General features: G+C 40.0%; 1 protein-coding gene across 5 annotated transcripts in view; it reads left to right on the forward strand.

The window, feature by feature from the left end:
• rcor1 (REST corepressor 1) overlaps nt 1-14,133 on the forward strand; it is a 148,215-nt gene extending 134,082 nt beyond the window's left edge. For all 5 annotated transcript variants that reach the window (XM_078562414.1, XM_078562417.1, XM_078562415.1 and 2 more), the window contains 3 exons: nt 607-664; nt 778-1,007; nt 11,859-14,133. In XM_078562414.1, the coding sequence (XP_078418540.1) occupies nt 607-664; nt 778-1,007; nt 11,859-11,900 (330 nt within the window). In that variant the 3' untranslated portion in view covers nt 11,901-14,133. The remainder of the gene's footprint in view (nt 1-606; nt 665-777; nt 1,008-11,858) is intronic.
• Nucleotides 14,134-14,943: the final 810 nt, after the last annotated feature.

A 14,943-nucleotide genomic window follows, 5' to 3' on the forward strand; every position in this document is an offset into this window, starting at 1 on the left:
CCTTACTAGGTAGTTAATTTATTTTGCAACGTCTCAATTAATATATCAACACCCATTTAATAAGGTACATTGCAGTGTATTGTTGGGTTAATGTTGAACAGTTTACAGATTTACAGTAAGTAAAAATTGTTCAAAATATGCTGTTGTATTTTAAAACAAATGGCTGATGAAGTATTTTGCTTTAGTATCCTTTTATCTCGGAATCAAAAGATTGCAGGTTCCATCCCCAGTTCACTCTAACTCAAATGCAGGCTAATACTTGAGTGCAGTACTGAATAAGTTTTTCATTTTCAAATCTTCTGTCTTTTCAGCTGAGATATTAAAACAGGACCCTGGCAAGATTCCTTGTTTAGGTGGACTTAAAAGATCTTGTAATATGTAAATGAGAGCAAAATGTTCTTGTACTGTACTGGCCAACTTTTATGCCTCAACCATCATCACCAAAATAAACTAACTGGTCATTTATCTTGCTTGTTGTTTGTAGTATATTGCTGCACTCAAATTATTCTGTCACATTTGCCAACAAAATAACAGTGATTATCCTTTAAAAGTAAGTAATTGATTGCGAAGCACTTTTGGGAGACTAAATTCAGATTTGTTCTTTAGGCAAATCAGAAAATTAACGCTCGTTGGACAACTGAAGAGCAACTACTAGCTGTGCAGGGTGAGTAAATATCCCACTTGGGTTTATGTTTCAGCTTGAAAAGAAAATGTAAAAATGGTGGTTAAAATGCAGTAACTTTTTTGTTGATTGTAGGATTTTTTTCTCCCCCACAGCAATAAGAAAATATGGCCGGGATTTTCAAGCCATTTCAGATGTAATTGGCAATAAGACAGTAGTACAAGTGAAGAACTTTTTTGTGAATTATCGCCGTCGTTTCAACCTTGAAGAAGTTCTGCAGGAGTGGGAAGCAGAACATGGTAGCAGAGAAGAAAATGGAAGCATTGCTGATAAACCCCAAAAGTCTCCAGATATTGCTACTAAACTTTCTGAGGAGGAGGAAGAGGCAAGTATCCATCCTTTGCCTTAAGCATTGTTTATTAGACTTTAAAAAGCAACTATGCAGTGAAGAATAACAGGTTATTTTTCTGGTTGGGTTTCCTTTTTCTGCTTGGAGCACAAGCATTTAAAAAAATAAGTTGATTTAAGAGAATAGAATAATGTGATAGCACTCTGGCAAAAATGTTTGTCAAATTTTACTGACATTTTATTAATACAAACTAAATACTAAACTAGTATTAAACTAAATTGGCAAGGGCTTGGGCACCAGTATATAAAAGTAGAAAAGAGGAATTTTTAAATTCATTCATGGGAAGTGGGCATCATTAGCTGGGCCAGCATTTATTGCCTATCCCTAACTGCTCTTGAGAAGGTGCATAAAGGAGTGAGTGTTGGACAGTCTTCAAGAATAAAGTAGTACCATATTAGATAGGAGCAGACTAAGAAGAACTATAAGGAATATAAGGGCATGTTTGAAATGCATAATTACAAATGCGCAAAGTGTGGTGAAGAAGGTTGATGAGCCACAAGCACAAATAACAATGCAGGAATATGATGCATTGGCAATAATGGAAATGCGGCTTAAAAATGGTGAAAACTGGGCACCTAATATTCAGGGATACAAAGTGTTCAGAAAAGATAGGGAAGGAAAAAAGATGGAGGTGGAGTGGCAGTACTGATGAGGAAAGTCATCGTAGTGTTAGAAAGAGAGGATATTCGTGAGGGCCCAAGGACAGAATTCATTTGGCTAGAGTTGAGAAATAAAAATTGGCTGATCATGCTGCTTGGGTATTCTATAGACCTCCAAATAGTGAGAGAGAGAGAGGAGCAAATCTGCAGGAAAATCGCAGAGATGTTCATGAATTATGGAGTGGTAATATTGAGGGACTTTCAATTACACAACTCAGTTGGAATGACGTTAGAGTAAAAGATAAGGAAGGGGATAAATTTCTGAAATGTGCTCCGGAGAATGTCCTTGACCAGTATGTCCTTGGTCCAACTAGGAAGTGGACATTGCTGGATCTGGTGCTGGGAAAAGATTTGGGCCAAGTAGTCCAAGTGTCTGAGGGAGAACACTTGAGCAAAAATGATCATCATATCATAAGGTTTAGATTAATAATGGTGAAGAGCAAGGAAGAATCTAAAGTAGAACTTGTAAATTGGAAGAGGGCCAAATTCAGTGAGATGAGAGGGGATTAGCCAGGGTAAAATGGAACGAAAGACTAACAGGAAAAGCTGTAACAGAACAATGGGTGGCCTTTTGAGAAGATGTTTCGGATGCAGGCTAGGTACTTTCCAACAAGGGTGAAATGTTTGGATCCAAAGCCAGGGCCCCTTGAATGATGGGGGAGATAGGGGATATGATGAAACAACAAAACAGTGTATGATGCATGTCAGGTGAATTTTTCAAGTGAGACCCAGGCCAAGTATAATAAGTTGAAAGGGGTGGTGAAACACAAAATAAGACTGGCAATGAAAGAATATCAGAATAGAATGGCAGTTAACATAAAAGGGAACCCAAATATCTTCCAACTGGCATGTAAATAGTAAGCGGGTAGTAAGAGGTGGACTAGTCCTATTAGGGACAAAGAAGGTAATATATGCTTAGAGGTGCAGAGCAAGGGTTGAATACTTTTCATTGGTGTATAGTAAGGAAGACAATCTTGACAAAATATTGGTAGAAACAAATGGTCTAGGTAATGGATGGAGTGAAAATTGATGGGCAGGATGCACTGGAAAGTTTGGCTGTGCTTAGAGTGGATAAGTCACCTGGTTTGATGGTTTGCATCCTAGGATGCTAAAGGAAATGGGAGTGGAGATAGTGGAAAAGCTTGCCATAATATTCCAATATTCCCTCTATGGGGAAAGTGCCAGAGGATTGGAGAGTGGCAAATGTGACACCCTGATTGGAGAAAGGGTGTAAGGACATTCCTAGTGCCTACAGGCTGGTCAGTTTAAAATCAGTGGTGGGTAAGGTATAGAAACAATTGTGGGTGGGGGAAATCAGCAGGCATTTGGAGAGGTTTGAGTTGATTAAGGAAAGCTTGCATAGATCTGTAAAAGGCAGATTGTGCTTGCCTTTTTTTATTTGAGATGTGGGAATCACCGGCTAGGCCAGCATTTATTGCCCATCCCTAAGTGCTCTTGAGAAGGTGGTGGTGAGCTCCCACCTTGAACCGTTGCAGTCCATGCGGTGTAGGTACACTCAGTGCTGTTAGGAAGGGAGTTCCAGGATTTTGGCTCAGCGACAGTGAAGGAATGGTGGCATATTTCCAAGTCAGGGTTGTGTGTGCTTGGAGGGGAACTCCCAGGTGGTGGTGTTCCCAAGCACCTGCTGCCCTTGTCCTTCTAGGTGGTAGTGGTTGTGGGTTTCGAAGGTACTGTCTAAGAAGTCTTGGTGAGTTCCTGCAATGCATCTTGTAGATATTACACACTGCTGCCACTGTGTGCCGGTGATGGAGGGAGTGAATGTTTCTGGATGGGGTGCCTATCAAGCAGGTTGCTTTATCCTGGGTGGTGTCGAGCTTCTTGAGTGTAAGGCAAGTGGAGAATATTCCATCACACTCCTGACTTGCGCCTTTATAGATGGTGGACAGGCTTTGGGGAGTCAGGAGCATACGAACATATGAATTAGGAGCAGGAATAGGCCACTCAGCCCCTCAAGCCTGCTCTGTAAATCAATAAGATCATGGCTGATTTGATTGTAACTTCAACCCCATATTCCTGCCTACCCCTGATAACCCCTTGTTAATCAAGAATCTATCTAACTCTGCCTTAAAATATTCAAAGACTCTGCTTCCACCGCCTTTTGAGGAAGAGTTCCAAAGACTCACCACCCTCTGAGAGAAAAAAAATTCTCCTCGTCTCTGTCTTAAATGAGCAACCACTTATTTTTAAACAGTGACCTCTAGTTCTAGATTCTCCCACAAGAGGAAACATCTTCTCCACACCCACGCTGTCAAGATCCCTCAGGATCTGAAAGGTTTCAATCAAGTCACATCATACTCTTTCTAAATGCCAGCGGATACAAGCCTAACCCGTTCAACCTTTCCTCATAAGACAACCCACCCATTCCTGTTTTTAGTCTAGTAAACCTTCTCTGAACTGTTTCTAATGCATTTACATTAAATAAAGAGACCAGTACTGTACACAATACTTCAAATGTGCTCTCACCAGTACCGTGTACAACTGAAGCATAACTCCCTACTTTTGTAATCAATTCCCCCCACAATAAATGATAACATTCTATTAGCTTTCCTAATTACTTGCTGTACCTATATATTAGCCTTTTGTGATTCATGCACTAGGACACCCAGATCCCTCTGAATCTCAGAGCTCTGCAATCTTTCACCATTTTGGTAATTTTTTTCTTCCTGCCAAAATAGACAATTTCACACTTGCCCACATTATACTCCATTTGCCAGATCTTTGCCCACTCACTTAACTATGTCCCTTTGTAGCCTCCTTATGTCCTCTTCACAATTTACTTTCCTACCTACCTTTGTGTCTTCAGCAAATTTAGCAACCATTCCTTCGGCCTCTTCATCCAAATCCATCCATCCATCCATTTTTCACACTGCTTCTCCTGGTGAGGGTCACGGTGGCAGTAAGCTGAGCAGGGCCGACCAGGCTTTCCTTTCCTTAACCACAGATTCCAGCGCCTCCTGGGAGATTCCCAGGCCAGCCGAGAGATGTAATCCCTCCAGCATGTCCTGGGTCGACCTTGAGGTCTCCGTCCAGAGGGCCGTGCCAGGTACAGCTCTGGTGGGAGCCTACCAGATGCCCGAACCACCTGAACTGGCCCTTCTTGATCTGGAGTAGCAGTGACTCTACTCCAAAGCTCTCCTCGATTGCCAAGCTCCTCACCCTGTCCTGAGAGTATGCCCAGGAACCCTGCAGAGAAACCCCATTTCCACTGCTTGGACCCACAGCCTTATCCTTATGGTCATTACCCACGGTTCATGACCGTAGGTGAGGATGGGGACATAGATCCACCGGTAAATTGAGAGCTTCATCCTAAAACTCAGCTCCAACTTCACCACCACGGACCGGTAGAGCACCCGCAGACCTGGAGCCGCTGATCACCAATCTCACCCTTGCCTCTGCCATCACTTGTGAACGAGATCCTGAGATACTTGAACTCCTCCACTAAGGGCAGCTGTTTCTTCCCCCCCCTCACCTGGAGAGAGCATTTATTTTCTTTTATATATAATTCTTGGCACAAATTCCTGTTTGTAATATTTTAAACCTTAGGAATAGAGTAGACCTTGACCACTTACCAGATACTCACCAAACAGCTAGCTTCTTTCCCTGTAGTAGAGCAAGAACCAGCTCCTACAGGGTGATAAAGTTAGAAGCAAAGGAGCACCTTCCTTCTCCCCCGCTCACCAAACTCCCTCAGCTCACCAAACTCTCTCATTCCATTGAGCTTGCACTGTCAAGTGAATTATTTGCTGCAGGATTCCTAATCTCTGACTTGCTCTTGTAACCACAATATTTATATGATTAGTCCGCTTCCTTTTCTGGTCAATGGTAACCCCCAGGATGTTGATAGTGGGGGATTCAGCAATGGTGATGCCATTGAATATCATGGGGCAATATTTAAATTCCCTCTTGTTGGAGATGGTGACACTTGTGTGGCTCAAATGTTACTTACCACTTGTCAGTCCAAGCCTGGATATTGTCCAGGTCTTACTGAAGCCATCCTTGTCCAAATGCAGCGTCTGAGGAGTCATGAATGGTGCTGAACATTGTGTGATCATCAGCGAACCTTCCCATTTCTGACCTCCCGATGGAAGGAAGGTCATTGATGAAGCAGTTGAAGACGGTTGGGCCGAGGGCACTACCCTGAGTAACACCTGTAGTGATGTCCTGGAACTGAAGACAATTGACCTCCATCAGTCACAACCATCTTCCTTTATGCTAGATATGACCCGAACCAATGTAGATTCTCTTCCCCCCCACCCCCCAATTCCCATTCACTCCAGTTTTGCTTGGACTCCTTGATGCCACACTTGGTTAAATGCTGCCTTGATGTCACTCTTGCCTCACCTCACTAATCTGCTGATGAAGTGAATGCACTGGATGTTGTCAATATGGGTTCTAAGAAAGCCATTTTGTCATTTGACAAAAACACAACAAAGGCTGGTTAACAAAATTGAGGCTCGTGGAAGAGGAGGGTCATTGCCAGCTTGGATAAAAGTTTGGCTTAAAGACAGAAAACGGTAGAGTCACGATAGATGGTGGTTTTTCAGATTGAAGGATGGGAGACGAGTGTTTTTCCCCAAGGACCAGTGCTAGGCTCACTGCTTTTTTTGGTGCATCATACAGATAAACGACTTGGATATTGGAATACAGTAAAATTTTAAAGTTTGCCGATGATAACAAATTTGGAGACATGGCGAACAGTGAGGATGACACAAATCAACTGCAACAGAATATAGACATGCTAACAGAATGGGCAGACAAGTGGCAAATGGAATTTAATACTGTGTGGTGATGCATTTTAGCAGAAGGGTTAGAGAGAAAAGAAATGGACTTAACAGTACAATTTGACCAAGGGACCTGGAGGTGCATGTGTACATCCTTTTGAAGATGGTAGAGAGTAGTTAGCAAAGCATATAGGGGGTTGGGCTTCATAAATAAAGGTATTGAATACAAAACCAGGGAAGTTATGCTGAGCCTGTAAAAAGCTCTGGTTAGGCCTCAACTAGAATATTGCATCCAGTCCTGCTCACCACACTTTAGGAAGGATGTGTGTGAGTCCTTGAGAGGGTGCAGAAAAGATTTACCAGAATGATTCCAGGGATGAGGGATTTTAGCTACAAGGTTAGGTTGGAGAAGCTGGGGTCATTCTTGGTGCTGAGGAGGTTGAGGGGAGATTTGATTAAAAGTATCCAAGATTATGACAGTTTTAGTTAGGTAGACAGAGAAAAACTTTTACATAGGATATATGGCACAGAAGTAGGCCATTTGGCCCAACCAGTCAGTGCCTGTGTTTATGCTCCACTCGAACCGCTTCCCATCTTCTCTCATCTAAATCTGCTATTGTAACCATCTATCCCCTTCTTTCATATTCTTGTCTGGTTACCCCTTAAATGTATCTATACTATTCACTCCAATCACTCCCTGTGGTAATGAGTTCCACATACTCACCACTCTTTGGATGAAGACGTTTCTTCTTGCTTCCCTATGGGATTCCTTAGTGACTGTCTTATTTTAATGGCTTCTGGTTATGCTCTTCCCTGGAGGAGGAAACATTTCTGTATCCACTCTGTCAAGACATTTTGTAATCTTAAAGACCCCTATTAAGTCACCCCTCAGCTGCCTTTTCCCTAACAAACTTACTGTGCAGCTGCCACTAACAGGCAGCTGATTTACCACTGACAGAAATTTGAAAAAAAAACTACAAGTTAAAGTTAAGCTAAATGCTAATCTAGATGAGATTTTAGAAAGAGATCAGCCTTAAAATGTCCTCACTCACCAAATTCCCTGAGTTAAGTAAGTAGTCTGTCTAGCAGTGCTCTGTCAAGCTGGACTTGATGCTACTTCCTTTTGTCATTCGCTGATGGTGCAAAATCTAGGGGTCACAGATTTAAGATTTAGGGCAAGAGATTCGAGGAGGATGTGAAGAAGAATATTTTTACGTAGTGCATGTTAATGACTTTGAACTCGTTCTATACAATTGTGGTGGACGCCGAGATGACTAATGATTTCAAAATTAAATTGGATGAGCATAAGGGCAATAAGCTTGCAGGACTATGGGGATAGAGCAGGGGGAGTGAGACTGACTGACTGCTCTACAGAGAACCAGCATGAACTTGATGGAATACTAAACTGATATATATAGTACGGGATAAAATCGATAGTCACTTAGACAAGTGCAGGATAATTTAGGAAAGCCAGCATTAAGGGGAAATCGTGATTAGTTAACTTGCTGGAGTTTTTTTGAGGTAACTGAGAAGGCTGATGAGGGAAACACTGATGATGTATATATGGATTTTGAAAAGGCATTTGATGTGGTGCCACACAACAGACCTGTGAGCAAAATTCTAGATCATGGAATAAAAGGGAAAGTAGGCACTTGGATAAGAAATTGGCTGAGTGACAGGAAACAGCATAGTGATAAATGGTTGTTTTTCAGATTGGAGGAAGGTTTGTAGTGGAGTTCCCCAGGGGTCAGTGTTGGGACTCTTGCTCTTCCTGATATATATTAATGACCTAGACTTTGGTGCTCAGGGCATGATTTCAAAATTTGCAGATATGAAAATTGGAAATAACTGTGGGGAAAGCCTTGAACTTCAAAAGGACATAGACATGTTGGTGGATTGGGCAGACAAGTGGCAAAGTGAAGTTCAATGCAGAGAAGTGTGTGTTATTCATTTTGGCAGAAAAAATATGGAAAGATAGTATAAAATAAAGGGAGAGCCTCTAAAGGATGTGCAGGAACAGAGGGACCCCAGTGTATACGTACATACATCATTGAAGGTAGCAGGGCACGTTGAGAGAGCAGTTAATAAAGCATATCTTGTCGGCTTTATTAATAGGGGCATTGAGTACAAGAGTAAGGAGGTCATGTTGAACTTGTATAAGACACTAGTTAGGCCCAATCTGGAGTACTGCATCCAGTTCTGGGTGTCATACTCGAGGAAGGATGTGAAGGCTTTGGAGAGAGAACAGAGGAGATTCACAAGAATGATTCCAGGGATAAAGAACAGTATTTATGAGGATAGATTGGAGAGGTTTGGACTGTTTTCTTTGGAGAAAAGAAGGCTGAGAGGAACTTGATAGAGGTATTCAAGATCCTGAAGGGCTTGGACAGGGTAAATAGTGAGAAACTGTTCCCACTCAAGAGAACATCAGGAATTAGAGGGCACAATTCAAAATAATTGGCAAAAGGAGTAAAAGTGATGTGAGGAAAAAAATTTTCACCTAGAGGGTGATTGGATTTTGGGACAAACTACTTGAAAGGGTGGTGGAGGCAGGTTCAATCGAAGTATTCAAAAGGGAATTGGATTGTATTTGAAGAGAGAGAATGTGCAAGGTTACAGGGATAAGGCAGGGGAGTGGGACTAAGTGGAATGCTCTTTCAGAGAGCCAGTGCAGATTCGATGGGCTGAATGGCAGCCTCCTGTACTGTGAAATTGAATACCCACCACAACGAATTGTACTGGCTTGCAATAATAATTAGCACCTAGTACAATAGGTGCATCTGCTGTAGACTCAAGGGTAATAGAAGGATACAGTTGTAAATCAGGCCTACAGATTAAGCCTTTCATAGGTCACAGACCTGAAATGTTGACTCAGTTTGTTGTCTCCACAGACACTGCCAGATCTTCGAGTATTCCCAGCATTTTGTTTTTATTTCACACTTCCAGCACCTGCAGTAATTTGCTTTTGTCTAAAAATGAGACTAATTTGTTGGACTCAAAGGCAACGTATGATAGCAGTGAAAGAAGTGATTGGTATGGTTGTCTGCAAGTTTAATCACAGAAAAAGCTTACACATCAGCTGTAAAAGATTGATATAAAGAATTATAATGTGCAGCTGAAATTTATTAAATCCAGTGTGTAATTTCCTTAAGCTGAAAATTAGAAGTTGAACGTGCATATAGCTATATAATAATTACAGAAAACGTGGGAAATGGCAGCAGGTGAAGCAGTATCTGTGGAGAGAGAAACAGTTAATATTTCAAGTCGATGACCTTTCAGCAGAACTGGAGGAAGTTACAGCTGTAACAGTTTTTAAGCAAGTATGGAGGCAGGGAAAATAAGCAAAAGGTGAAACTTGTGACAGGATGGAAAGTAGAAATGATTAAATGACAAAAGGCATGATCATGCAAGGCGAAAGGCGATGGTAAGGAGAGAGATGGTAAAGTAGAGAGAGAGAGTGTGTTGAATCTAGAGGAGCTGCAAGTGTAAATGGACAGAGCTATTACCAGTAAATCTTTCCAAGTGAAACAGCAATTTATTTGTACTTTCAATTTGGTATTCTGTATTCATTGCTCACAATGCAGTTTCCTGACCAAACCATGGAGCACATAATAACATCTTGCCCCTGACTTGTTTGAGGGCGACATCCCGGAGTTAAACTTGCTCTCTAACAGGGCATTGTTCTGTTTAGGGAACTTGACATTAAAACTGTGACGACAGCTCCTGCTCCTAAAGCCATAAGAAAGCAGAAGATCTCCAATACACTAGGGAGACCAAATGCAGATTGGGCCATTTGCTTTGCTGAACATCTCCACTCAATCCGTAAATGACATTGAGCTTCTCATTGCATGTCGTTTAATTCTCTGTCTCACTCCCACTCTCCATCTTCAGCCTCCTACACTCTTCCAATGCAGCCCTAGGAATATGGCCTAATTTTTCAGTGAGGCATTTTACAATCTTCCGGACTCAACGTTGAATTCAACAATTTTAGATTGTAACCATGGCTCCCATTTTTTTTCAACAGGAAGTGCTGGTAATGGTTGTACTGTTGCTATTTTAGCTCCTCTAAACTCAAGTTTTGTTTCCTTATTTGTCCCCTTTCCTCCCCATTTTGCCTTGCACCATCATCCCTTTCATCATTTAACTATCCTGTCTTCTACTATATCAAAGACCTTTCCTCTTGTTCTTTGCTGCCCCCACCCCCCTTTCCCTGCCCCTCTGCTTGCTTAAAACCCATAAAAGAAACACAAAGTTAGCATGCAGGCACAGTAAGCAATTAGGAAGGCAAATGGTATATTGACCTTTACTGCAAGGTGATTGGCGTAAAAGAATCAGAAAGCCTTACTGCAGATGTAAATGGCTTTGGTGGGACCACACCTGGATACTGTGCAGAACTTTGGTCTCCCTATATAAGGAAGGATATATTTGCTTTGGAGGCATTGCAGCAAAGGTTCACTAGATTAGTTCCTGGGATCAAGGCTTGACCTATGATAGGCTGAGTAAATTTGACCGATACTCTGAAGTTTAGAAGAATGAGGGGTGATTTCATGAAGTCTATAAGGTTCTGAAGGGACTTGATAGGGTAGATATTGAGAAGTTGTTTCCCCTTGCTGGGAAATCCAGAAGACGGGGACACAGTCTCAAGTAAGGGGCAGATCATTTCAGACCAAGATGAGAAATTTCTTCACTCAAAGATTCTGTGTGAATTTTTGGAATTCTCTAGCCTAGAAGGTTGTGGATTTTCCATTATTGAATATGTTTAAGGTTGAGACAAATTTTTGATATCTCAAGCAATCGAGTGATATGGAGAGTGGATGGGAAAGTGCAGTTAAAGCCTGAGGATCAGCCATGATCATAGTGAAAGTGGAGCAGGCTTGAGGGGCAGTGTGGTTAACTCCTATCTCTCATAGGAATGTTGTTAAAACTGTTACATCTCTAAAGATAGTAAAGGTAAGGTCATCAACCTGAAATATTAATTCTGTTTCTCCCATCTCTCAGATGCTGCCTGACCTGAATATTTCCATCATCTGTAGTATTTTGCTTTTGTACACTATAATTACAACATGACATATGTATATGTAGATGCCTGGTTAGGGCAAGTCAATATGGCTGTCAATATGGCTGTGATGCCCCTGGCCCAGTGGTCAAAGAGCCTAAAATAAAACAAAAAATTCTGGAAATTCTCAGCAGGTCTGGCAGCATCTGTGGAGGGTGAAACACAGGTCATGGAACTGAAATATTAGCTATCGTCAGAACTGAAAAAAATGTGAAAATGGTTCTGATGAGGTCATCAACTTGAACCATAACTCAGTATTATCAGGTTTCTGATACAGTTAAGCCATCAAAAGCTGTTAGATGTTTTTATAAATATCTTAAAATTTGTGTATTTCTGAAATTCTGTAACCTCTTTTAACAATATTTTTCAGGCTCCTTCTGTGCTTGATGTAAGATATCATTCTGCATCATGAGAGTGATGCACAGTAGGTGATCTGAACATGCTATGTTGACTACTGTTTAGTCCAGGTTATCCAATGATGCCAAACTTCAACCAACCACCTCCACAAACTCACCAGGACCAGCTAGCTTAACACCAAAAAAGCTACAATGTTCACAAATGGACGCTTCTGCCTTACCCTGCCTCTGCCACCAGGACAGCTTCCACTATTCATGGAAGTCATAGAAAAACCTTTGATTTGACATCCTCCTTCAAAAACAAAATGGGAATTCACAAAAATGTTTGTGAATGTCTATTGTCTTCACTTAATCAGTTCATGACTAATGTCTCCAGGGCATTGATAATTTGTATATTTTTGGAACCGTGACTGCCATCAGATGCATCTTTTATTATTTTCCTCACGGATGTTTTATGATTTAATGTGAATGCCATGATTGTATAACATATAACTGGCATACAGGAAATGGACGTCTGGACTGCCTCTAAATTATTGGGTACTTAAACTGTATTTTGGACTGTGTATTGTAGACTTTAAACATACCTCCCAGTCTGAGGAAACTTGAAGGTAAAATAGGGCCTTTTTATTAGCATATTCATGAAAAGAAAAGGATCTTTTTTATTTAAGTTGCATCTTTTTTTGCTGTACAGTATTTTAGAGTAATACTTCTGCATCATGTATGGAGAGACTTTTTACTTGAATATTGCAGTTATTAGATTGAAACTGATCATATTCAGGTACTATAAATGGTGGCACAGCTAAACTGTTGAACTCGTTGCATAATCTGTTGTGCTGACCATATGGAGTTCTTGCTTATTTAGCATGGTATGGGTCAAGCACAACATGCTATACAGACCCACTGGGTTCATTAAAGTCATTTGAGTCTATGCATGTTTCTGTGTAAGAATGGGTGTTTACAATTTCTACATTAATATTTACCTGAAATTCAAACCCTTATTAGTCCTTTCTGGGAGTAATCCCAGTATTTAGAATTTTCTAAATTAAGTTTGTTAAATTTGCTTTATGGGTTGCTGCTGATATATGTAGTGATGTTTGCCAGAATTTCAAAAAAAATATAAGGATTTAGTTTGCAATAAATTGGGCATGTTTTTTATATAGCCTCTTGATGTGCTCAATAGGATGACGTTCTTTTTTAAAAAAAAAGTCAGTGTGTTTATATTGCAGATTTATATTTTATTGCCTGTTACTGCTAATTTTAACTGAGATAATTATGTGACTATTTCTAAGGTTTTAAGCATTATATACCATGGTTCCACATTGAGAAATGGTAATATTACATACTGCTTTGAATATTGTGCAGGATTCTTGTTAACCTTAAATTTTTAAGAAACTATTATTTCAACATTACGTCCCTGTACCCAGGAAGAGTGGGAGGGATGTTAATCATAGAACAGAAGAAACAAAGAGGAAAATTGGAAAATTGTAAATGCCACTTGTATAAAATTGTACTTCTAACTTCTCAAAATGCACACGAGTTTTGCTACAGTAAAACAACATTGAAAATTTTCAGAAAGGAGAGTTAACTTCTTAAACCCCTCTATTTTTCTAAGACTAAACTTGTAAAAATGCTAGTAAGATTCTGACACATGACTTTTTCTGCTTGTGAAGATTGGAACAGTAACATAATAGCCATAACCACAAATATCAAGTAGCCAACTAATCATGTTTTATTGATTGGGAGGGGCAAGAATTGTGAAGCCTTTGACCTCAAATGGAAAATTGGTCAAAATTTACATTTTAATTTGCTTGAAATAACTTCTTGGAGTAAAAAAAAAACAAATTACATCATTGAATAAAATATTCACGTTAGGTATTTGGACAATTGCTGTGCTACAAACCACATTAGACAAAACAAAATTCTGCATTGCACGTCATGAAAATACATAAGTTTCCAAGTCAGAACGTACAGTAATGCATTAACTAAAATGAAGGCAATTGTTCAAATACTGTGAAAAAAATCATTTAATATGGGCAAATTGTAGGGATAGAGTGCCTTGTGTGCTGAGAAGTTTGAGGAACAAATGGTCACCTCACAAGACACAGCATTGTTTTTAGAAGTTCTGTTATTTGTTTCACCTTTAAATTTGAAACCCAAGTGGCTGTTTGATTTTAAGCAAGCTTACAATGGTTGTTTTTATTCTTTCTAGATTATCTTCTTTGACTTGACAACCAACTAAAGTAACATGAAAAGAATGATTAAAGATAAATAAACTATTGTTTGAAACAATTTCTCTCCGTACGACCAGATTTATTAAATCTTTACACCTGTGTGCAAAAGAAATCTTCAGAGGGCCTGAAAAGCTGATAGAACTAAAGTCTGTGCATACACATTAAGTGAGAACATGGAAATAATGTCTATCTTGGTAAGAATATTGTACCAGGAGGATTTGGATTAATGTGGAAATCTAATCCAAGTTTAATTCAATTTGATTTCAATAGACCTTAAATAATCTGAGCAACTCATAACAGTGATCAGGAGTGCTAACTCTGTAATATCCGAATCCATCCTGATAACTGAAGTTCCAAGAGATTTCTAATCTGAAAAGACAAGAGCCCAATAGTATAATTTCCCTTCTCCAGACACATTAAATGTATTTTTAGAAGCTCATCAGAAATAGCATGACTAAGCACTTGGGCAATCATCAGCTGACCAAAGAGAGTCAGCATGAATGAGTTCCAAGAAGGCATTTGATAAGGAAATACACAAGCATATCAGCAAAAATGAGAACACCCAGACTCCGAGATAATCTTATGAAATGGGTTGGTAATTGGTTATATTTCCTTGGGCTCGGTATCAAATTTTGCTTTATACCTCCTGTCAAGCATCTTGGGATGTTTTATTACATTAAAAGGTGCTACATAAATACAAATTGCTGCTTGGGAGGTAGAAGTGTGGAGATAAAGTGAATGTTCTTTGATTTACAGGATTTGATAAATGGTGTTTCCCAGGATCTGCACTGGGGCCACAGCTTTTCATCAGATATAAAGGATTTGGAAAAAGATAGAGGATTGTGTATCCAAATGTGCAATGAGATTA

Source organism: Cetorhinus maximus, chromosome 18, assembly GCF_964194155.1.
Source record: "Cetorhinus maximus chromosome 18, sCetMax3.hap1.1, whole genome shotgun sequence".
Lineage (NCBI taxonomy): Eukaryota > Metazoa > Chordata > Chondrichthyes > Lamniformes > Cetorhinidae > Cetorhinus > Cetorhinus maximus.